The sequence below is a fragment of the Notothenia rossii genome, assembly GCF_949606895.1.
Source record: "Notothenia rossii genome assembly, chromosome: 5".
In the NCBI taxonomy this organism is placed as follows: domain Eukaryota; kingdom Metazoa; phylum Chordata; class Actinopteri; order Perciformes; family Nototheniidae; genus Notothenia; species Notothenia rossii.
Genome location: NC_136903.1, coordinates 58,761,172 through 58,788,190, shown reverse-complemented (window position 1 = coordinate 58,788,190; position 27,019 = coordinate 58,761,172). Strand labels below are relative to the sequence as shown.

General features: G+C 41.3%; 1 protein-coding gene across 1 annotated transcript in view; it reads left to right on the top strand.

Annotated features, from left to right (window-relative positions):
* Positions 1-27,019, top strand: part of ptprt (protein tyrosine phosphatase receptor type T) — a 452,551-nt gene that overhangs the window by 241,905 nt on the left and 183,627 nt on the right. Inside the window, 4 exon segments of the mRNA XM_079681220.1 lie at positions 17,874-18,075; positions 22,127-22,229; positions 26,644-26,855; positions 26,858-26,919. Coding sequence (XP_079537346.1) covers positions 17,874-18,075; positions 22,127-22,229; positions 26,644-26,855; positions 26,858-26,919 — 579 coding nt within the window.

The window sequence follows — 27,019 nt, the reverse complement described above, 5'->3', positions numbered from 1 at the left end:
CCAATGAAGAGGAGTACGTTGGTGAGCCGGATCTCTTCCTCTGACTTTCCTCCTCGCACCCTGACCCGGATCCAGGTAAAAATCAGAGACAATGTAGTTACTCATGGTGTTCTCATTGACTCAGGGGCGGACGAAAGTCTTATGGATTGGGGTTTAGTTAAAAAATGGGACATAAAAACTAAACCTCTACCCCAGCCTCTTGAAGCGAGTGCTCTCGATGGGCGGCTGTTGTTTAAAGTGACTCACCAAACGGAGCCTTTAGAAGTAAGATGTAATGATAACCACCATGAGACAATGTCTTTTCACTTATTTAACTCAGCCCAACATCCACTCATTTTGGGGTTTCCCTGGTTGAAACTTCATAACCCTCACATAGATTGGCAATCTGGGAGGGTGGAGGGGTGGGGAAAGAATTGCATTGATCTCTGTTTTAAGCAGGTAGCAGAGATTGACAGGGGATGTAACACTGGGAGTGTTAGGCAGGATACAGTCCCAAAAATATATCTTCCGGATGTACTTTCAGTTCCTTCCTGCTACCACGACCTTAGTGAAGTTTTTAGTAAGTCCAAAGCTCTGGCTCTTCCTCCTCACCGCTCCTATGACTGTGCTATTGACTTGATTGCCGGGTCTCCCATTCCTAAGGGTCGACTTTATGCAATTTCAGGACCTGAGAAAGAGGCCATGAAGGACTATATTGATGCCTCCCTCAAGACAGGGCTTATTCGTCATTCCTCATCCCCAGCAGGGGCAGGTTTTTTTTTCGTGGGCAAAAAGGATGGGTCTCTTAGGCCCTGTATCGACTACTCACCTCTAAATGACATTACGGTTAAAAACCGGTACCCCCTCCCTCTCATCTCGTCCGCTTTCGAGCAGCTTCAGGAAGCCAAGGTTTTCACCAAATTAGACCTGCGGAACGCCTATCATTTGGTCAGGATCAGGGAGGGCGATGAATGGAAGACGGGTTTTAACACCCCTTCAGGACATTATGAATACCTGGTCATGCCGTTTGGACTGTCAAACGCTCCTGCAGTCTTCCAGGCTATGATCAACGACGTGTTGAGGGAGTTTCTGAACCGTTTCGTTTTTGTTTATCTGGACGACATTCTGATCTACTCCCCTGACCTTCACACCCACAAACAACATGTCCGCCTGGTTCTACAGAAACTGCTCCAAAATAAGTTGTTTGTCAAAGCTGAAAAGTGTGAATTTCATGTAGAAACAGTCACCTTTTTGGGCTTCATCATTTCCCCAGGTCAGGTTATGATGGACCCAGAGAAGGTTAGCGCAGTAGCCTGTTGGCCTACCCCTGACTCTCGCAAAAAAGTGCAGCAGTTTTTAGGCTTTGCTAATTTTTACAGACGTTTTGTGCGGAGCTTCAGCGCTATTGCAGCCCCTCTTCATGTCCTCACGTCCCCTCAGGTGCCTTTTGTGTGGTCTCCTCAGGCTGAGGAGGCTTTTTCTCGGCTGAAAAAGATGTTCACCACTGCCCCCATACTTACCATGCCGGATCCCACTCGCCAGTTCGTGGTGGAAGTGGATGCCTCCAACGAGGGGGTGGGAGCGGTCCTCTCCCAGCAACAACAGAAGGACAACAAACTTCACCCCTGCGCCTTCCTGTCCAGGAAGCTCTCCCCGGCAGAGAGAAATGATGACGTGGGAAACCGTGAGTTGCTGGCCGTGAAGTTAGCGTTGGAAGAGTGGAGGCATTGGTTGGAGGGAGCCGAGCATCCTTTTGTGGTCTGGACCGATCACAAGAACCTGGAGTACATCAGAAAGGCCAAAAGACTGAACTCCCGCCAGGCTAGGTGGACCTTGTTTTTCAACCGTTTTGACTTTGTTCTTTCCTACAGGCCGGGGTCTCAGAATGTCAAGCCTGACGCTCTGTCCCGTCTGTTTGACCCTGTGCCTGCAGCCAAGGAGCCGGAACCCATCATCCCATTGAACCGGGTGGTAGGAGCGCTGACTTGGCCAGTAGAGAAGGAGGTAATACGTGCCAATGCTGGAGCTCCTGCACCAAGGGGTTGCCCGCCTAACCGGATTTTTGTTCAGGAGGCCGAGCGACCACAGGTGATCCACTGGGCTCACACTTCGCTGCTCACCTGTCACCCCGGAGTCAAGAGAACTATGTTCATTGTTAAACAACGTTTCTGGTGGACATCCATGGAGAAGGAGGTGAAGGAGTATGTGGAGGCGTGCCCTATCTGCGCTCGAAACAAGACCTCTTCCAGGTCGCGAATAGGGTTATTACAACCACTCCCTATTCCCAACAGGCCCTGGTCAGAGATCTCCATGGACTTCGTCACTGGCCTGCCCCTCTCTAGAGGTAAAACCACAGTTCTCACGGTAGTGGACAGATTTTCCAAAATGACACATTTCATTGCTCTGCCAAAGATGCCCTCAGCTAAGGAAACGGCGGAGGTCATGATGCAGAATGTGTTTCGGCTTCATGGTTTCCCTAAGGATATTGTCTCCGACCGGGGCCCCCAGTTTGTGTCACGCTTCTGGAAGGAGTTCTGCAGCCTCATCGGTGCCACGGTCAGTCTCTCGTCTGGATATCATCCGGAGTCTAACGGCCAGACAGAGCGCCTAAATCAAGAACTGGAGACCTGCCTGCGCTGCCTGGTGTCCCAGAATCCATCCTCCTGGAGCGAGCACCTCACCTGGGTTGAGTATGCACACAACATCCTCCCTACTTCTGCCACGGGCCTGTCCCCGTTTCACTGTGTTTATGGCTACCAGCCGCCACTGTTCCCAGCCACGGAGAGGGAGGTCACGGTCCCGTCTGCCCACGCTCTGGTCAGGCGTTGTCGGCGCGTGTGGGCTGCGGCTAGGAAGATACTCTGCAGGAATTCACAACTGGTTAAAAGAGCAGCAGACCGAAAACGCCGACCAGCCCCTGTATACCAGCCAGGCCAAAAAGTCTGGCTCTCTACACGAGACCTTCCCCTCCACGTACTCTCCCGAAAACTGGCTCCCCAGTTTGTGGGTCCTTTTCCCATCACCAAGGTCATAAACCCAGTCTCAGTGAGACTACGGCTTCCCAGGGCCATGAAGGTACATCCCACCTTCCATGTAGGGAAATTAAAACCATTGAAGGAGAGCGCTATGGTTCCCACCGGCAAACCCCCCCCGCCCCCCCGGATGATCGATGGAGGTCCGGTTTACACGGTCAAGTCACTATTGGCTAGTCGGAAAAGGGGTAGAGGGCGACAGTTACTGGTTGACTGGAAGGGTTATGGTCCTGAGGAGCGGCAATGGATTCCTTCCCGCTTCATCGTGGACAAAAGCCTCATTGAGGATTTTGACCGCCTCAACTCAGAGGAGCCTGGGCCGTCAGGAGCCGTCCCTAGAAGGGGGGGTACTGTCATGTCCAAGAAACTTATTGTGAAAGTTTATTCTTTATGTTAGAGTTGTCATGTCCCTTTGTCTTGTGCTTTATGTCTATACCCTTAATTATTTCTTCCTCTCATTTCAGGCCTCCACGCTCCCCGCCCCTTTTCTGTCTCCTGCGTCCTTGATTATTTTCCCCGCCCTGATTGTTTCCAACTGTGTCCCCTTTACCTGTGTATATATTGTGTTAGCTCCCTCCTGTTAATTGTCAGTTCGTTGTCTCTCGAAGACCACGTATCGGCTTACCTCACGGACCTTTTCACGGACCTTTCACGGACCTATGCTATAGATCGCATTATAGTTTTCCTCGAAAGAGTGGTTTTGTTTTCCTTGTTTTATTACTGTGCAAATTCCAGTAAAGTCTTTATTTTGAAACGCTATCTGAGTCTGAGTTTTGAGTCGTGCAATTGAGTTCATGCCTCAGTGTTCTCCCCTTGACAGAAGGTGCCGGGTTACATTGTGAGGAGAGGAGAAGAGGACTAATAAGTGGTTTTCAAGGTTTTCAAACTATCTTTATGTTTCTGATTATCAAGCTGGGGCTGGGACATACCAAGTGAAGGAGAATTATTAAGCAAGTAATTCTATTAATTCTCTACTTCTGTCCCCGCACAGTTCTTTCTCTCTGTCAGTACAGGCAGCAGACATTTGGCCTTGGAGCTCAGGCAGTGCAGTGCATGAAGTTGACCTGTTTTCTCAGGCTCTTCATCAGCTGTGTTAAGCATTGAACCCCCTCTTACTTTTGGTCATTCTTTATTATTATACAATTATAACGCTCAGTATTAGAGGGCATGCTAAGTGGTATACAATTGTCTCTTTCATATTGGAAACAGACACCTGCATTTCCCTAGAGGTTTATCTTATCAGTGAGCAAGACAGAGCATATCAAAATAATTCTTTTAGAGCTGATTTGGTATCTTTGGTCAATTTCATAGTATACTGTAGTTAGCAAGTCCAACGTTGTATTTAATATCTCTGACTGCAGCACAGTTGCAGTTGAAACCAACACAGATGAGTCTAATGAGTCTAGTGACTTAATCTTAAGAGATCATAAAAGGTAGAACAAAAAAAGCACACATGGATGAATGTATTCTTACTTCCTATTTTCACAGATTTTCAGAAGAACCAAAAAAGGCAGTTTTCTCTGTTCTGAGTACAATGCAAGCCTGTTACTCCCCTATGATCCGGATCATAGCCAGAAATCCTCCAAACATGCTGGCAGGCCATCAAACACTCACTTAATTTTAGAGTGTCAGTTAAAAGAACGAAGGACCTGAATGCACTGTGTTCTGCCTTTTATTAATTGCATGAGTGAAGAGTGGATTTTATTGCCGTTAAAGTATAGTGGTGTTAATAACTGATCCTTTTTCAATCCATAATATGGATCATCTTGTTTGTTGTCAGTTTAGGACACATAGGATCACTTTTATCTCATGGATATGTTTTAACATGCAGGTTAAAGGAATTAATAGCCTTTCCAATTCGAACAATGGATCCTCAGTTTATAGAAGAAATAAGACAAAGGTTATGCGACTAAGTGCCATATAGAGATGACCAATCTGTTACGAACTCAGACACTCAGGATGTAGAGGACCCAATTGCACGACCCGGGAGACAGAGGTAAAGTATTTGTAAGATACTTTATTTTTCCAAAATACATCAATATGAACAACAAAAAAAGTTCACTATCAAATCTCAAGTTTGAGATGACAAAAATAGCAAACAAAATGAAAGCGCTCACGTAGTGAGGAACCAAAACTTTTCACGAGCACAGAGAGCATAGACCTGACCATAGCAAGAGACAAGACAAACTGACACTGAACACTGGGAGACATGGGAATTTAAGCACATGATAATAAGACACAGGTGGGAACAATCAAGGGCGGGGCTGACGCTGATGAGCACAGGATACACAGAAGGGAAACAGGTGAAAACGATCAGGAAATTAGACACACCAGGGAAACTAATGACAGAGAGGAAAACACAGGGAAAAAGACCATACAATACACAGGGAGGAAAACATGACAAGGAGAAGAGAAAAACACCCACTACCAGACACATAAAACTAAAAATGTGGACGGATTATATAGATAATGTTTCACAGTGATTGTCAATTGAACGACAAAAGTTAGGGGCAGAAAGTTAAACCAACTCTATTGAGTTATTGTGCTTTAATCTGCTCTGGATGAAAGGCTTACTCAATGCTTCCAAAGTAGAGAGGATGTCAACAAATAGAAAGTGTATTCAAGTGAATAGTAACAAAATAAAACGGAACAGAAAGAACACACACCTTACACACTTCCTACTTAATTCAACATGACAGAGAGCAGCGACACTGAGATAGTGAGGAATGAAGCACAGCCGCACAGAGAATAAACAATGGAAAATGACAAAACTGAATTGAAATAGCATTTCTACAACACCGATCTCACAACGCCGCCTCGTAAACATTGTTTATTTCCATAACACTTGGCTGCAGCTCAAAATGCTTGCTACACACACACACACACACACACACACACACACACACACACACACACACACACACACACACACACACACACACACACACACACACACACACACACACACACACACACACACACACACACACACACACACACACACACACACACACACACAGCAGCAGTGGTGTGTTTGATGAAGAGGGCTGCTGGGTAAAAGCTACGGCTTCTAATATTCACCAGCATCAATGTCATGCATGGACAAACATGGGCAGTGGTAGGTGCAATCACACTTGGGCAAACACACACACACACACACACACACACACACACACACACACACACACACACACACACACACACACACGCACACACACGCATCTACAACAGAACAGTGTTTATTGCCTTTCTTTCCAATACCGCACCACTGTAATGGGTTTATTATAACTTGCAATGACAGTTCTAAAAATACACCTTTGCCTATTTTTGTTGACAATTGCTTTGTCTTTTTAGATGGACCATAAAGTATGTAGTTGTACATGTTAATGCTTTGCAGATGTTTTAAGATGTAATGATGATAAAATGTACTACTTTGAACTGGTCTGTCACTAATCTCTACAATTATATACCTTATTTTTTAAATTATAATTTGGGGGATTTTCCCACATCTCTCCGACACTCTATGTAACATAATGACATCACTATGTACCACTATGTACAGACATCTCTAAATGGTTGACCAATCACAACAGAGCGGGCCTCCTAACCAATCAGAGCAGACTGGGCTCTGGTTTCAGACTGAGGGTGAAAAGAGGTGCTGCAGCACAGGCATTATGAGAAAAAGAAAGAGCTTTTTGAACATTGAAGCATGGAGACATGTCCCAGAGAAACACAATGCAAATATAAGCCTGAGAATGAGCACACTAGGAAGCAGTACTGTGACATTATATTGAGTTTTTTTTTTATCATTTGTTGTTGATTTTATGTTCTTTCCTCTTTAAAAAAAAATCTATTATTAAGCTTTTTGTTTTTAACTTTCTTCAACTTACACATGAATTCAATCCTCAACACTCCGGTGAGTTATCCCTCACAGTCTCGCACTCTATTCCCCAAGATGCACTGCCCCGCTGCGTGCCTGCCTTTTCATTGACCAATAAAACAACCTGAGCTTTATGGCTCTACCGATTCCAATGGAGAGAAGGGAAAAGAGAGGTGAAGGAGGGGTACAAAGAGAGACCCAAGCTTTATGACCCGAACTCAAATTGATGTAATAGTGGAGAAATAGAGGGGTGTACCAAAAAAGGTAAGCTCAATGGAAAGACTGATAAAACAGTGAGAATTTCCACGATATAATATGGAAATAAAAAGGAAGAGGGAAAGAGTGAGTGGGTAAAAGCAAGAGACAGAGAGAGTGTTAAGCCCATAAAAAGATACATAGCCATTCATGACTTATAAAATAACAGCCATTGATGTGCAAAGCAAAACTGCAGCGTAGATGAAATAGATGATATTTTATTGTTCTAGCCCCCAAGTCCCAGTCTGTATAAATAGCTATTGATTTAACGTGTTTATTCCGCCAGCGAACTGTGAGGCCTGGGAGACGTCAGCTGTTCTGTTCTGCATTTTGGACTGCAGACTTCTGTTGGATGAAGGTTTCGTCCCAAGTTCCTCCCAAGCGCGTTTAGTTGTCTGTCTGCGTTGTACCCGGGGACTTATTGGAAAGCAAAGAAGATCATTTATAGAATATCTTATATCATTGTTTTACTTTATGAGCACTGGCAAATAAACAGGAGGAGAATATAGGAAAACTTTGTATTGTAAAACTTAATTTAAACAAGGTAACTTACTCATTGAATGAAGCTGCCTTCATATGACAAGCAATTTACTCTTTGCTTACAAGGTTTGGCACAGAGCATTGCCGTAAATAAAGCTAGATTATATCCTACTGTTACAAGGGCTGCTCGAATATGGCAAAAATCCTAATCTCGATTATTTGTGTCAATAATTGATATCAAGATTATTAAAAACGATTAACCATTTACTTTGAAAACATCCATTTATTGAAAAAAGAAATGTGAACAGTATGTTTTTAACAGTTGATTACCCTGAACCTTAAGTATAATTCAACTGAAAAATAAATTAAATAATTTTAAAAATGAAAATAAATAATTGTTTTATTTCGATTATGTTGTTTTCATAATCGTTGCAAGCCAAAATCGTAATTGCGATTAAAATACGATTAATTGAGCAGCCCTAACTGTTACCCTTTGCTAGTTTACGCCGCTTCATACAGCCGTAATCTGATTGGTTGTGCGTTAAAGTATCAGCTTCAATTGACGTCAAATTTGAAATTATTTTGAACATTTTGCACTCCGATTGCATTACATAATTCACTTTTGCTGAATTGTTTTGTCCAAAACTCACCTTCATACAAATACTGGAAGGCACGACTGTCCTTCTCAAGGACCGCATGAGCTTCAGCTGCTCCAAATCCTAAGGACAAATATCTTTCATGTATGCACTTTGAGAATAAAGACTTCTCTATTGATGGATTCCTTTATCTTGTTTGCCCTATACCCATCATAGCTCTATACACTCATGTACAACTAGGGGCCTTGATCTCTTTAGATTCCTTTAGCAAGAAGGACAGCCATTGTAATGGCAGCTATTGTGAATTGCCCTCAAGTTCTCTAACACAAAGTTATCCAGAATAACTTCCAACAAAATACCCCAAGCAATGGTTTATGAGTGTCAGAAGATACATGAACGAAAGCCTAAGGCAATGAAATGAACTGAAATGCTCATTGAGCTGTTTTATAGCTCCTATGAATACAATACAAACACATTACATCTATTAGCAAAGATAATTCACCACTGATGCAAAACTTGAATGTAACGTCTGTGAAATCAGCAACACGTTCTCACTCCCAACTCGTCATATGTTGACGGTCGGTCAGGGCCCTTCCCCGTCACGGAATTACAGACAGGGTACCCCTTGAGATTCAGTTTTCAATGGGCAGGGCGTCCCATTGACTTGCATAGAGCTTCCTGAACGTTGGTAATAGAGGAGTTGGGATTGCGGCGAAATGCTCTCCACAGATCCATTCTCACAGCGTTTATCAACCTTTTTCTTACTCAATATCAATGTTTTTACTTCTTTATTTTAATTGAATAATGTAGGACTTTTGTTGCCGTCAGTTATGAGGAGAGTAGGGGCTCAGAAAACTGAAATCTGTATTGTTTCATCGTTTTTTTCTTCTAATTTTGCATTATTTTCTAAACCAAACACTGTTATTTACTCAACAATAACACATAATTATCCTTGTGTTTATTTATTTGTTTGATTAATAAACACAAGTTGGAGTCCGTCCGGACCGAGGGTCGGAGCAGCTCATAGTAGTTGCTTTAGAGAATTTTACACGCGGAAGTAAGTATTCTCTCCGCTTCGCTTGACAAACCCCGTGATAGTCCTCAAGCTCTGTGATTGGAGAGTGTGCTCCGAGGGTTACGCCGAGCGTCGAACAGCACTTAGATGGAACCACGGCAGACTGTCCAAAACTGGATTTGAATGGGTCCACCCCGTCATTAATATACCCACATGACAGCTAAGGTCAGAAGAGCTTTATTTAACAGCTGGTCTTATTTGATAAGCCTGAAACATGCAATTGTCAAGGTTCAGAGGCAAATATGGCAGTAGCCTTCGATCATCTTAAGATAAGATATACTTTATTGATCCCAAGTTGGAAACATTTGTGTTACATCAGCATGTGTAACAGTTGTTAATATGCAGTGGTGTTTATTTGTAAATCATTTAGTATAATCACACAAATTCTGTGTTTTATATTTCATAATTCTGTGTTCTTTATTTATTGATTGTTCAATACCTGACAAAGTCGGAGATGAAAAACCTGGGTCGCAGGTTCCTCAACAGTGCATTACAAGACATCTATCAATATGTGTCTATACCTCCAACATTAAACTGTCATATTCTGCACATTTCTTATACTATCTACATACATCTTATAAGAGTATAATACATATGTATAATATCCGTTAAAATAAGTGCTTAAACATGCAGTAGTTAACATTGCAGGAAAGCAATATATTAGTACTTTGTCAGGCTTAATATTTATACCCCCAAAGCTTTTTTCTTATTCAAAATAAGACCTTAACCTAAAGTATTCTTTAATGTTTAAATAAAGCCTTATTAGTTTGTCCGTCTGTGTCTCCTATTAATATCTAATAGGGATGTAACGATATACCGAATATCGCGGTATTGCGGTAAATAAACTTCCCAATACCGTCGTGAGACTGACAAAATCTACCGCGATTTAATTTTTTTTAAAATTTCTTTTAAATCATTTTTTTTTAAAAACCTTTTTTTTTAAAAACCCTTTATTTAACCAGGTGGTCCCATTGAGATCATCGATCTCTTTTTCAATAGAGACCTGTCCAACATGGCAGCAAGTAGGTTACCACATGAAAATAAAACAACAGATAACACAAAAGGACATCGTATTTACAGGGCTACATTTACACACCTAGAGACATGTACCAACCATATATTTATATCTCGCCATGTCAATAAACCTTTTCGCTGTCCGTCATTTTGACAGACAGGATCGTAAAATATCCGTCATAATCCCTTATTACCCGTCGGGTCTGAACAGTTCACGATAGAGCATGCTCGTGAACTGTCAACGGGCGGTGTTATGCCGTGTGTGCATGCACCTCGCGGGACGCGCACAGCGTAAAGCAAAACCTCCCAGACATGTATTGATCTGTACGGCAAAGTACGGTTTGGAAACTATATCATTTCCTTTTGGAGGGCATGCATAACCCGGCATAACACCAGAGCCTGGCTCTGGGGAAACGTTGGCGCTGTTCCGAGTTTGTTCTAATCTGTCAAAATGACAGACTGCTTTCAGATTTTTCCGTCATTGTTAAATAAAATATTCGGTTAACGCGACCACTGGTGTCCCAGCAACATCAGTACCAAGCGAGAGAGTTTTTTCCAGAGCAGGGGATATTGTAAATGCCCAAACATCCCAGTTTATAAATACCTGGAAATGTGGACATTCTCATATTCCTAAAAACCTGTCTGATGATGCTGAGTGAGTGACTAGTGAGTTTGAGTTGAGTTACTTGAAAAACTAAAGTGAAACTTGATTTATTTTATTGCAGGGTCTGATTATTAAATGTCCTTGTTTATTTGTGAGATGCAGTGGCATAAAGAAAATGCTTACTTTGTTTGGTAGTACTAGTAGGTACAAAAACACTGGTTTTCTTGTTCCAGTCTGTTACTGTCACTTTGTTTTTGACACTTTAAAATACTGCTATCCTACAAAAATGCTGTAAAAATCAGATTGATTATGTAATAGAAAAACATTTTCCGAGTAGAAAAATGTTTTATTGAAAAAAAGAAATTATGAATTTTTTTTTTCTTCCCTTTATTATTCAATATCGCGATAAATACCGTACCGTGGACTTTTTAAAGCGATATTATCGTACCGTGAGTTTTTGGTATCGTTACATCCCTAATATCTAATAATAAAAATAATACATTTCAATAACGTGCTTTAACCACCAGGTGTCCCTTTCTATCAGCTGTGCACCGTTATGGTGTACACCAATATACCGATTGGATCAAATATAAAAGTCAGCCGAATTAGTATTGATAATTAACTTGTTGGATTTTATGTCAAGGAAACTTATATTGTGAAGAGAAATGTAAGATTTTGTTTAAGTGCTGATATATTTATGATCCACGTCACATATTCAGTTTCGGCGGCAGTTCTTCCTGTTTGTCTCGAAGTCTTCTCACCAGGGCTCTATAAATAGCAAACTACGGCAGATATGTAATATTTAATGCAGCCGAACTGTGTATTACAATGCCGTTATGTGATGGCCTTCAAAGAGAAAAGCAAGCAAACTCGGAATAAAGTATTATTTTTTTTTTTTTAAATGTTTTCGGATTTCACATCAACAGGAAATCCGGTTAACTAAAATGTCCGTGCGGAACAATACCCCAACCCATGATGAATGATAATTCATTGGGTGAATAATAATCACCACATTACACACAACCCTTCAGATTTAAATTTGAATTTGCATTAAAGTATTTCGTGAGGCCTTCTAAAATGTTTTTAAATATAATTAGGGTTGTTGTTGAAGAGTTTGTAACGGACGACGGCACGTCCATTAATTCCACAACCACACACATGGATTAACATAGATGTAATACATTAATGTAGCCTTTGTTTCTGCTAAAAGAGGTGTCGACCAGCTGGGGCAACAACAAAATCGGCGAAATCGAGTGTGACTATTAAAAAATAAATAATTATTATATTAATATTGACAATAACAAACGACCGTCGGGGAGCGTTCTCATGGCATCTATTATCAACGCTATGGGAGGTCTGTGAAGGTCAATGGGACGCCCTGCCCGTTGAAAACTGACTCTCAAGGGGTACCCTGTCCGTATTAGAGTGACGGGGAGGGGCCCTGACCGTCCGTCAACGTGTGACAGGTTGGGAGTGAGAACGTGTTGAAATCAGACATCAAACAAGTTTCCTGGCCACTACCATACCTGCTGGAACCAGAAAATCCACATTTAGTGCAATAGAGGTTTGTTTCCACTGTATCTCACTCCAGTTTCTTTATTCATGTCTTTCTTTTCTTTCCATCTTCAACTTTGGATTTCCTATTGCTTCTTCTTTCTTTCTCTCTCTCTAACACACCCTCACACATAGTGACACATTGGCACATCACCACTTCAGCCTGCAGGCCTAGTCAAAGTAAGGCACCCAGCTGTCAGTGCTTTCCATTTGAGTCCGCTAATGGAGAGATGAGGGCCGCCAGACGTCCGTGAGTGTGAAGTCTGAGATCTTCCTCCCACCGCCTCACCGTCACAGATTCACACACTTACCGTACACACACATATTACCTCCAGCCTCCAAGACACCCATTTCACACAAACCTCCATCTTAAACACTTGTTATTCCATCAATGGAAACACTGTCTTCAGATATATCCTGGGGCAGGTTGGCCTTTGTGGACTGGCCAGAGAAGGGTGCATCTATCTATTAGCTATAATATCCCAGATGATAACCAATACATTTGGATAAGATTGGTGGGGTTGAGATTAAGAGATGTCGTTTTTGGATATGTTCTGTTTTTGTAAGCATACAGTCGTATTGATGCTCCACTCATGCAGGTGGATAAGTTTTCTTCTGGGAACTCCTAGTTTGCAGTCAGTGTTGCCCTCACTTTCTGTTATCTCAAGAAATCTAACCTGGAAGACAAACAGCAGAAAACATGAGCCAATCCAGAGGCTATAGCCCTGGAAGTTGTTTTTTCCTTTTGCGTTGGTGGCGGTTTCCGCTCCAGCGATTGTCTTCTGGTTCATTTATGTTGTCTGTCTCTGTTTTATCAATTATTTTTCCTTACCTCCCTCAGTCATTCTCACCTTGCCTTCACACTTTTTATATCTTGTATTTTTATTTTGACTATTGAAGTGCCTCTGCCAGTTTAGTGGCCACGGGTCGATTTACTAAATTTGTCCCAGTCTCAAAGTGGAGATCATGTGGTGAATCACTGACCTGTAGCAAAGGGCCAAACATCACTTCAACTCCAAAATAGATTTTTGTTGAAATGACCATTTAACAGATGTTCGATTAGTTTGTCAGATCAGACAGGAGGTGTTTGGGAGGTCAAACTTGTTTTAAAAAACGTAAATGAAATGGATATCATATTGCACAGAAATACATGAATATTGTTCAATTGACCAAAGGTAATACAAAAGCTGAGCAGTCATTTGACCCATAGTCTGTCTCAAAATCTGATTATTAGACATCTAGTTTAATTATCGACTGTGAAACATTCTGGCTGTTGATGAAACTACTGATATAAAGAGTAACTGTGGTATTATTCTTTTAAACCTGAACTTATTTTGGTTCACACTCAACTCTCTTCCATCAGTTGTGGAAAATACTGTGTCCACAAAAGTCCTAACAATGAATTGATTGACCAACAGTGCAAATGAATGGCAAAGTTGTAAGGGTTAGGGTTAGGAAACTTGCTACACGTTGACCACAACAACTGTTCATGGCACTTTACAGATCAATAATAACTGATTGCACCACTTTGAATGTTTTCAGTGCAGAAGAATGGCTTTAGTGGTGCTCTGCCGCACAAACATGGATGTTAACGGGCTGCTACAAAGACTATTCCTTCTTTTCAGAGTCACATGGTTGAGTGAGATATCAAATCAAGTCTTTCTTAAAAACACATACAACTTAAAGAAACATTACATTTTGTACACTATACTATAAGTTGCCAATAACAGAGTAGGTTTATAGCAGGTTGTAAGATCTACTGTAAAAAAACATTCTATATTATGCACAAAGTTTGTGAAATATCAATCTCCTTCCACTCCCCCGGTCCACACAACCCCCCCCCAATGCAACGTCACCTCAGAGCAGCCCTGCTCAACACACGCTCCATCCACAATAAAAGCCACATTCTGAATGAATTCATTAAAGACAATAACCTGGACTTTCTGTATCTGACCGAAACATGGCAAAAGCTCCTGGACTATTTTTCTTTAAATCAAATCACTCCAGCAGGATTCACATACATTGACAAACCTTGCCCACAAGGGCGGGGTGGCGGTATAGCTGCTATTATCAGAAAGGAAATAAAAGCTACCATAATCCCCATCCCTAATGCTTCTTCATTTGAACACCGGATCTTTAAACTCTCTGGTCCCACTCCCCTGGTCACAGCCATCATCTACCGTCCCCCGAAGCCAAACCCCTCCTTTCTCTCTGACCTCTCTGACATTCTCACTCAGCTTTCTGCCATATCCCCATCTGTTCTCCTCTTAGGTGATTTTAACATTTATGTTGACCACCCGACCTGCAAATATGCCTCTGAATTTAAGGAAACCCTTCACTGCTGCAACTTCTCTCAACACATCAACTTCCCAACACACAGCCGCGGTCACATCCTGGACTTGGTCTGCTCCACTGGTCTCACCATCCATCATCTGTCCAGCCTCAATCTCCACGTCTCTGATCACCTGGCCATCATCATGGACATCAACATCCCCATCCCCGCCCAAAAGCAAAAACGCACAATAACCTACAGAAACCTCAAATTCATCTTACCTTCAGCAATCACTGCAAGATGTCTGTCTCCCCCCCCCACTTTCTGAAAACCCATCTGAACTTGTGGACTATTATAACAGCACCCTCTCCTTCTGTCTCAATGAACTGGCCCCCACAAAAACTAAAAATGTCTCTTTCATACACTCTGCCCCCTGGTATACCCCCGAACTCCGCCAAATGAAATCAAGGAAACGTCAACTTGAATGCCAACACAAGAAAACCACACTAACAGTCCATCTTCAAATCTACAAAGACTATCTCCAGCAGTACAGTAATGCACTCAAAGCAGCCCGGTCTAATTACTACTCACAACTCATTCAGTCTGGCTCCAGCAACCCAAGCGTCTCTTCTCTACCATCAGCAAACTTCTCAAACCCTGTGACAACGCCACCTCGTCCTTCACCACCGAACAGTGCAACTCCTTCCTTTCGTTTTTCCAAACCAAAATCAGCAACATTTACAGCAATCTGAGACCCTCATCAGCACCCCCCACCTCCCCTCCTGGCTCCCCCCCTTCACCTCACAGCCCCTGTCCCACTTCTCCCCTGTGACCCCCATGCAACTGTCCCACTTCATGACTGGAATTAACTCCACCTGCACACTTGACCCAATGCCCTCCGAATTTGTTAAAGAGAGCCTCCCTGCCATCTCCCAGCTCATCGCCACCATCATTAACTCCTCCCTTAGATCTGGATCAGTTCCCCCCTCTCTCAAACTGGCTGCTGTCACACCCATTCTCAAAAGACCTGGACTCACAGCTGACATCATGTCCAACCTCCGGGCCAACTGAAATCTCCCCTTTCTGTTAAGAATACTTGAACGTGTCATTGCGTCACAACTAAAATCCCACCTCAGCTCCAATGACCTCTTTGAGCTATTTCAATCCGGTTTACGATCAAAACACAGGACCGAAACAGCTCTTCTCAAAATCACAAACGACCTCCTCCTCTCCTCTGACTCCAGCAACCTGAACATCCTCATCCTCCTCGACCTCACCGCAGCATTCGACACCATCAACCACACCATCCTGCTGTCCCTCCTCGAATCATCACTCAACATCACTGACACTGCACTCTCCTGGCTGAAATCCTACCGACATACATCAGTTTATCAACATCAACAACTGCACCTCCTCCACTGCTCCTCTGTCCCAAGGCGTCCCCCAGGGTTCGGTGCTTGGCCCCCTCCTCTTCATCCTTTACATGCTCCCCCTTGGCAAAATAATTTGTCGCCACAACCTTCAATTTCACTGCTACGCCGATGACATCCAACTTTATATCTCAACAAAAACCATCACCCCCACAACACACTCCACTCTCACCAACTGTCTCTCAGAAATAAAAGCATGGATGCAAACAAACTATCTCCAACTGAACAGTGCCAAATCAGACATCATCATCATCGGCCCCCCATCCCGTATCAAAGACATCCAGAATTTCAACTTCACCATTGACAGCCACACATCCACGACCTCAGAGTCATTTTCGACAGTCAGCTCAAATTCAACCACCACATAAATCAAATCACCAGGACCGCCTTTTTCCACCTCAAAAACATTGCCCGTCTCCGCCCATCACTCTCCTCCTCTGCTGCTGAAACCCTGATTCATGCATTCATCACTTCACGACTCGACTACTGCAATAGCATCCTCTATGGCAGGGGTGGGGAACCTTTTTCCTCTCAAGGGCCATTTCAATTTTTTCAACATCCTCCGAGGTCCGTACAAATGATTGACCTCTGCTTAAAAATACTAAAATCACAGATCCAGATATCTCACCATGACTCATGCATGCATGCACGTGCACGGTTGTGGCATGACCACCAAAACAGAAAGATATGGACACAAGATGTGTGCAAATGTATTTAGTATCCTATCCATGTGAACATGATTTAAGTGGGGGGGGGGGACCAAACCTCCTCTAGGGGGGGTCCATCCTCACCCGGGAAGATTGTTTTTTTTAAATGTTGAAGTTAAAAGCGTCAATCTGGTGCACTTTGAGAGCAACATGAAGAGATCTATGTATACATCTCTCAACACCCATATGAAACAGAACTGTAAGCAGATTTCTTTTTCTTTATGGATATTTTACAAATCACTCCCTTTTAAACTTTATTCTTGTTTATTAATAACAACTTGTTTTACTGTCATATATTATTTTATACCTGTTTTCTTTATTCTCTTATTTTGTTATAACTATAATGACCATATAAAGATGTGCCTTTACCTCACTGGTTGGAGAAAAAGCTTCTTATATTCGTTAACATAGCTAGCTAACCAGATGCTAATAACAAGAAAGTTATTGACTGTATGATCAGTATGACAGATGAACAGATCGCCACTGGGCTTTCAACTAAAGACACAGCCACCGAGCCACGCAAAAACTGTGGCATGTGTACGGCTCCTTATGGGTAGGCCTACTGCAATTTGTGAAGTGTTGGAGTCGTGTTCTGGTGCTCTCCGTCAGAACTGCACCCCTGTCAGACGAGATATACCACGTGATGACACGTTAGGCTCGGGTTGTGTTCAAGGAACCTGACCTTGGCCAGGAAAAACAGGCACTTGCTTGTTTAATTTTTTTTGCGGTCTAGATTTCTTTAATTTTTTTCTTTTTTGCGTGTGTTTATAAATTACTTCGAGGACCGTACCAAATGCTGTATACGGCCCGGAGGCCGGAGGTTCCCCACCCCTGCTCTATGGCATACCATCCAACCTCCTCAATAAACTCCAACATATCCAGAACTCTGCAAAACCAAAACTAAAATGCACTGGAATGAAGAAAAGTAAATGTATTACACAAAACAGAGTTAAGCTTAAATATATATTACACTGTTTTTCTCCTCTTTCCTAAAGATTACCTACAAGGCCTTGAGCTCATTTGACCCCAGCGCTGATCTGACAACCCAGAGGGGACGGGTGTTCAAGCTGAGGAACGAGACCCATCATCTGTTCATAGGCCTCTACCCAGGAACCACGTACTTCTTCACCCTCAAAGCCTCCACCAACAAGGGCTTCGGTCCACCAGTCACCACCCGCATCAGCACCAAGATAGCAGGTACAAACACTTGGATGTGAAATCATTCAGTAAATCATTTGTTATTTGTCTGTCCGTTATTTGGTGGTGACATTTCTTTGATCTTTGCTCTCAAATCAAACCAAGACATTTTGGCACACTCATGCTTCTTATAACAACACCATCTGATACAGGAGACGCTGGAGGCTTGTTGTGTTGGCCAGGTGGTGGCTTGGTATGTCAGTTTCTGTCTATTTGTTGGTTGTGTCTTTGTTAGTCTGACTTGTTCCACTACGTTTGTGTCCCTCTGTTGTCACCTGCCTCAGCACATAGCAAATGTCAAAGGCACCTCCAAAGAAAAGAAAAACCTTCAACTTTGGTGTCAAGAACTGTAATAGTCCCCGCCCATGTTGAAGCATTTCTTCATTGTGGAACAAGAGGACTCTATTATTTTGTGAAGGGTGTTCCTTGTTGTTCAAATGACAGAATGATTGATTCAAAATAACAACCCTTCACCTTTTTCTTCTTTGCCCTTTATTTCTCTAACTCACCCTTCAGACACTTATTCCTAGTCTCTTTCTTCCTCTCTGTCTCTCTTCCTATCTTTTTCTCACTTTTAAAATGTACCTTTCTCTAATAATCCATTCCTAAATGGCATATCCGATTGCATCTTCTTCACAGGGTGTCTTTTATTATTGTTTCTTCTTATTGTAGTTTTTTTGTATCAATACATTTGCAGATACAATACAGCTTTTTTTATTTATATTTTTTGCCAAAAGTACTAGTTTATACAATCCTAAGTACAACTTTATTAGAGAAGGCGCACTTCACGACTTCTGCATCTATATATCAAACATGTTACTTAAAAGTATTTTCAGCCCAACAACATCAGATATCTGTTCCCTTTGATAATCCAAAGAGAGTTTATCACTTTCATGTGCAATAATCTCATAACATTACTGCAAGTGTCTTTCGATTTAAAGGACTTGTGATATAAAACAGAGGTAACGGCATACATCTCTGCTGAGCAGACAATATATTTTCAACTTGCATATTTCCATATTAATCCAGTTAAACATATTCAGTCCTGAAACTGCTCTGTGGCTACTTCTTCTTCACTAATTGTACCAGTATATATGTGAAATAAATGCTACATATGTCACATTTAACCATTAGGGAAATATATCTTCTAAATATTAATGGCTCCTGAAAATGTGTGAATTAAGCCCAAATATGAGCCGTGCTGAAGTCCAGACTGTCCACTGAGCTACACCACTGAAAGACTCGGGAAGAAATGGAATACATGTCATGAGATAATGTCATTATATCCCTACAGATACACACAAAGATGTAATCAGATTATTGGGATATTTAAAAAAGTAATCCTTTTTAGAAGATTTCAAATACATTTTCGCATTACTACTTTTCACACATTTCACCAGAGTGAACAGAGTCTTGAGTCAAAAGTTCAATGTATTTATTGAATGTTTGATGTTAAGGAAATGCAACATTACCGAATATGATAAGGGCCAAATGCATTTTTGGCCATTTTTTTTCCTTTGAGACCTGACCAAATGTGATTATTATTATTATTATTTTTGTTCTGACTTTAATCTCAGAAACAAAAAGTTGCTTTTGAGCAAATCTCTAAAAGATATTCACATGTGTCTCTTATCCTTTCCAGTACAAAAGTAAAGGAAAGTAATGAAGTTACTTTAATATTGTAATACGTAGATTAGGGAACAGACTACATAATTTTTTTAAGTAACTAGTAAATGTAATATAATAATTTAAGAGGACTGCTCAGTGGTCAATGTTTGACCGCTCAGTGGTCAATGTTTGACCACTGAATCCTGACAGTGTGAGGAGGACTGCGGTCTGAGTGTGTCATCAGCATGTCATTACTGCTATCTGTCAGCACCTACAGTGATTGTAGCATGACCTTTCCACTGAGCCTCCATTCCTCCATCTTCCCTTCAAATCTTAACGTTGCTAAGAGGCAACAAAAACATGGCGCTTCCACACATAACAGAGACGTCTCCCTCCAAATGCCACGTCATCCACAATCTTCATTATCTCATTCAGAGGGTGAAGGATGAAGGTATTTCAATTAAATGATGCAGACAGTTAGAGATGGATATACACACGAGGGGGGGGGGGGGGGGGGGTTGGGCTGTTAATAACCTAAATGCCACACCAATCAGGGAGAAAGTGTTGATGTTTTACTCCGACAGGCACTAATGCTGCACCTTCATTACGAGTTTATGACAAATGTGAACATTAACATATTGAATGTCTTCTGAGTGAAGCATAGATCCATCTTTGAGTCACTAAAATACCCCAGATAGGATCACTGTTGTCAAGTTTGATGATATAATGACAAAACTAAATAACCAAAAAGGTCAGTGCCAGAACAGATTTATCGATGCAATTTTAAAGTTTTATATAATATATTGGTCTGTATTTTTATTTAAATGTGGTATTAACTCAAGGATTTGGCATTTGTAGCAAACAAATCCTCCTTTTATTTTCCAATGACTCAAAATAATATGGTATGATTTGCCTTGACATGTAAACATATTTTTGAAATAAACTAACCAGAAAAAGACTGGTGTTACCTCACATATAAATGTTTAGATCACTTCTGGTAAATGTGTCCTTACAACCAATTAAACCCCACGACCCCGCGGGCGGGGGCAAAATGCAACATCTTGCAAGAAACAGCGTCTGATGGCTTCTTAACATTTAATAAACTATGAATGTGTCATATCCACTTAACGGGAAGAAACTCAGCTATCAGATAATATTACAAATAAAATACCCTTATTACTTATTGTATCTGCACAAACAAGATATCGATTAGCAAGCTGAAATTCCACAGATTCCAGACATGTAAGTATCATAACTGAGCGATCAGAACTTGCGGCGAAATGACAACAAACAACAAAACAACAAAACAATTACAGGACCAAATCAGAAAATAAGTCTTACCGTTGCTGTTGTTCTGATCAAAAGTTGTGTTCAATGGCATTACAACGATAAAAAACGCTGCTGAAGGTTAATCCAATGTTTAATCCAATGTGTCTGTGTCCCTTTGAAATGATTACTGATAATCCATCTTCATATTTATGTCAATAACGGAGATTTCATATTAGCTGCTACGAGAGTGTATGACAGCTTCCGGTTTTGGGCATTCTGGCTACGCATCACTCATTCACCAATGGGTAATGTTTAGATGGATTTTAGGAACTTCCCCTCGATTCTATTGGCTCTAACGGTTCAAAAGAGATGTCAATCATCAAAATCGACCAAGGGGGGCCAGAGATATGGAAAATGCACCCGAATGACCCCAGAAGTGGTTTCCTTTCTAAATCTCTCTAAAAAGGTCAAATGTCACTTGTCACTTGTTTTGCATCAATCTTGATACAGGGTACTTATCATATGTCATAGTTTGGATTCCTAAAGCTTTTAGTCTACTATCCCATCATTCGAGGGTGGTTCTCACTAAAAGTAATGGTTTTTTTTGGACGGACATTATCATTTACATTTTTTTCTATGTTCAATCTGAATTTACTTTAAAATAAAAAAACATCTATATTGATTCTGACTTTTCTACATCCAACTCACAGGTTTAACCTTGCTTTGAGAAAACAGATAATTAATGTAACCCTTTTAGAAGTTAAGATATAGTCAATTGTTCTGGGAATGTCATTTTCGAGCCTGAGGCCTGAAAAACAGGCTCAGGGGTTAACATGTTGTTTCCCTTGTTTCTCCTTTGCATTCCCATGTTGCTCTTTGACATAATGGTCACTTTAGTTTTTATAAAACTAACGTTATATCATGTCTATATGCCTTCTATACCTTTTTTGAAAGGTACCTGTTAAGTTGAGGGAAATGAGAAGGGTCATTATGTTTCTAACAGTTTTTCGCAACTGATGTTAAACAATCCTATTCTTCAGCTACAGTCAATGATGTTATTTTTGTTAAGTTTCATGATACTTTGTGACTTTCTGAAAATGTAAGTAATACGTTCATAATACATTGCTTTTAAATGTTAATTTATCAAATGTCATTGTATTTCCTTCCCCATTAGCCCCCATGATGCCAGAGTATGAGTCCGAGGCTCCACTGAACGAGACGGAGACCACCATCACCATCCTGCTGAAGCCCGCCCAATCACGTGGAGCACCCATCACGTGATTTATTTCCTTCTGTTTTTATTTATATTTACACGTTCCCCTCTATTATCTTCTTTCTCCTTTTTCCCCTTAAATGTATTCCTACTCACTTTGTTCCATCTTTTTAATTTCTCCTCTCTCCTCCTCTCTTCTCTCCTCCTCTCCTTCTCTGCTTCTCTCCTCTCCTCTCCTATCCACTCCTCTCCTCTCCTCTCCTTAACTTTTCTGTCCTCTCCTCTCCGCCCTCACTTTCTTTTCCCTATTTCCATCCACTTTCCCTACTCTTGTCTTCCTCAAGGGCCTCTTTTAAAGCCATTAAAATCACCCACACATATAAGTCCAATTTGTATGCAAAGGCTCTCAAAGAATGGGACACTTTTTTATAGATTTCGCCGTGGCACTTGTTGCCGTTAGTCACTTGCGTGTTGTTGCTATAGCCACAGTTTGATGGACACTCAAAACAGAAAGTACTTCCTATGTCTGATGGACACTTTGGTTATACTGTCCCTTAAGACTTGAAGCGCCCTGTGGAAAGCTTGTTGGCAGAAAGGGGATAAAAACAGTTTTAATGGTTAAAGATCAGGAGGATTTTCACATAAACATGCAATAGCGATCGTCACGTAAACCCATTAGTGACATACAATGACTACACAACACCTTGTGTATTTGCATTGCAAGTGGTCCTATTCTGCATTTTAGGGTTTTCCCTTTCCTGCAGTGTGTTATATAGGGTTGTGTTCATTTAAAGGTGGGGTAGGTAATTTTGGAGAAAGCAGCTGGATTGCGCTAGAATTTGAAAATACACAGCCGGAAAAAATATGCCACTTCCTTACAGAGCCCCTCCTCCAACACACACGAACGCGCTCATGACCAATGAGGGCACGAGATAAGTTTGTGCACAGATGGAAGGCTGACAGGCAGGTAGGCCATCCAGTTATTTTAGCCGGGCCGGCTCAGATGATTGGTCGTGCTTTTTACTGTACTACGGCTTCCACAGATGACATTTTTGTATGTATTTATTGTCAAAGCATTTAATGTATTCATTGCTATCGTTAAGAGCATTCCATGGAATATAACAGAAAGTGTATCTGAAATAAATGACATACCCCACCTTTAAATGGTCTGCAAAGGATGAAACCCCAGGTTCCCTCTAAAAGCTTCTCTCCAACCGCTAATGTTAGGGAACCCTAAAATGAGCGTAATATGTCGTCTAATAAATAGCCACTCATCATGATCCAAAATTGCATTAGGTGCTTATCAGTCAAATCTACAGAAGTGGTAGTACAAAGCACAGGTTCCTCCTTGATATAAATTACATTTGAAAGAAAAAGAGTGAGGAAATTAGATAAAAAGTTAAAAACACAGACTGCTACAGTACTTAATCCTTCAAGTCCCAGTCCACTGCACTTTTGTTTTAAAATGGACACACGGCTAATTTATTCCACTCTCATTTCAATTTTTTTCAGCCTGCATGTTTTTTAATTAAAAGTTCGCTTTGAACATGTGATCTCATCCATTTCATTGGTGTAGGGGAGAACATCATTCTGCCGTTGCCTTTAGGGAAATACAGCTTTGACAAGGGTGTGTGGAGAATATATATCACTTCAATTTAGACTTGGGGAAAGGGATTTGATTAATGTGTGTGCGGGTCAATAGTTTTAGTGTTAATTTGTGTAAATCCCATTCCATATCTTGCCGTGTAACACACACATATGGCAAATATAACTCTTGTTGAATTGGGCCGCAGTCCAAAATATTTGTGTTTATCAGCCTGAGATAAGCCCCTTTACATGTTTGCTTATTATGTGTATTTTGTGCAAGTATTACATGTTGTAAGTGCCAACAGATGCATCACGGGGCAGCATGGGAAAGGCATCTGGTTAGTAGCTAATGCTTTTTGCAGGAATAGTTTTTTTCTTAATTCTGAGAAGATCACAGCATCTCCAGTATTGGAGCTTACATGATGAATGTTTACACAAATGGCTGAGCTATGAGGAGCAGCTGCTGGGGTTGAGACACACACACATATGTACATACACACATTTGCACACATGCTCAGATGCATACATATGTGCATTCACATACATTCACAGAGGAAACAGCTGTAAAGGTTAACTCGATGTCAACACATGTTGAACAAATGCAAAGTACATTACATTAACAGTAGAACATGCAGGCACATGTCTGCAGATGTTTTATAATAACATACTACACAGATGAAGACAGCAACACACAGGTAATGAGCAAACACTTTCATGTTTAAATTATGTTTGCACACAAAGAAACAAACACTGGACCAGACTTGCACATGTACACAAATACACTCCTTGCGTAAATGTGTTTTTAATCATATAATGTATCCATTGGCCCCTTACCTTACGACAAATTCAATGTCAAGCAGCCTTTCAAAGAAATCAAAATCAGTAGACATTTTCTAATTTTGCCAAAACACTCGTTTTTGTATACGCTCACTTAAAATAATGTGCATTTTAAATTCTCCATTTATAAGAAAAGTATAGGAAATGGATGAATTTCGAGAAGGCATTCTTTAAGAACACCTGTGGTTTCTTTACACATTTGCACGTAGAAAAAACATAAATAGACATACAAGTACACACAATCACACATGGCTGCGCGTAGAGTACAAACTAAACTGATTTATATTGATGTACAGAGGTGATCAACACAAACTCATTACATTACACGTTAGAAATAAAATGACCAGACACATACAAGATTAGGATTGTACACCAACACACATAATGCATTTACGTATTTTACCATCATATAATGCATCCACTGGCCCCAGCCTTTTCACTTCAGACAACAAAGCCACAACTATACTGTCAACAACTATTTAGAAGTACACATCGGCAGACATGTCTTGACTTAACCAATAAACATTCTCAATTTTAAAATACCCTTACTTTAAAATATGTTCATTTACAATATGTCCTCACAAAGAAAGACATAATATAACCTGTATTGAAAACCATTCCATATATAACACACACACACACACACACACACACACACACACACACACACACACACACACACACACACACACACACACACACACACACACACACACACACACACACACACACACACACACACACACACACACACACACACAACATCCTTTGTGAAGCCTCAGAGGCCATTACTTTGAAATGGATATTTCAACAGAAAGGCAGAAACAGTAGAGAGAGACAGAAACAGAGAGAGACTCATCTTTGGTCATCAGCAATTATCTTCTATGAAAGCTGCCAAACGGGAGCCAGGGATAATTGGCCGCGGCCCCCTTCACAGAAACATACATTTCCCTAATTGCGTATAATTGTTAAGTGAGTTCTTGGTGTGGAGGACGGAGGTAATTGTGGAGGGCCGCTGCGTTTGTCCTGACCGCTAAAGGAGCCCTCAGCCATTCATGAAGCCTCTCAGAGTGGAATGGAAACACAAACACACACACACACATGCAAAAGCCCCCCCCAAAACACACTCACATGGACTAATAAGTATATCAATCCACCTCTACCTGTTAGAACAAACACATGAGCACACCTGCTAGAGCACAACAATACTGTGTATGCACAAATATAAATACTGCCACATGCCCACACACACACACACACACACACACACACACACACACACACACACACACACACACACACACACACACACACACACACACACACACACACACACACACACACACACACACACACACACACACACACACACACACACACACACACCAAATAAAGACACATCAGAATTCATTCATGAGAATGGAAAACGTGTATGAACATGAGGTTGTCACTTCCTCGCTCACACATTCATACACACTCTCACAGTAGCCATATATTTCTTTTACTTCATAATTTAATGCTGAGTCAGCGCTAAAAAGTTATCTGCCATGTACCTTGTTAGAAAGAAATCTCAATTTTAAATCCAAAGTAAATCTACCATTTAGGAAAAAAAGTACCCTTGGTATTAATCACACTCCTTTTTAAAGTGTATCTGGCATTTTTCTGCAAATTCTCTACAAACCTCAGCACTCTTCTGCTAATGCTTTAATTGCCAAATGGTTAGTGAGCACTTTGGAAATTAAATATTTTAAAAGATAAATGCTCTTTCGGATCTGGATAATGGGCACAAGTGTAATCGTCAGATCAAACCAATCACTTTTTAGGTGAAAAAGGTTTTATTTAATTAATAATTCACCAGTTTAAGAGTTTAAAGGACAATGGCCTCCAACAAAGACCACCTGTGCTACGCATATTACAACCTTATACATGTGTGCTCCAAATGGAAATGACAAATTGGGAAATAATGTCGCCTAAATAACAGTGAGTAAAACCCATATTTCTCCTTCATATGTCTGGTCGAAGGTATTAATGTAACTGTATTTATGTCTTTCCAGCTCCTACCAGCTTGTTGTGAAGGAGGAGCGCAAGTCAAAGATCCGCCGTTCCGCCTCCGAAGCCCCAGAGTGTTTCTCCGCCCCTGTCAGCTTCCGCAATGCCTCTATCTTGGACTCTCCCTACTACATCGCTGCCGAACTGCCCCCATCCAGCCTCACAGTGGTACAGCCCTTCACTGTCGGAGACAACAAGAGCTACGGAGGTTTCTGGAATCCCCGATGTCCCCGGCCAAGAGCTACAGCATCTACTACCAGGCCATGAGCAGAGCCAATGGGGTGAGTCTCAAGCAGCCAATAGTACCTATATTACCACGGGTAATTTAGCCAAATGACATACAAATACATTGGAGTCTACAAAGGCTAATATGAATATTTT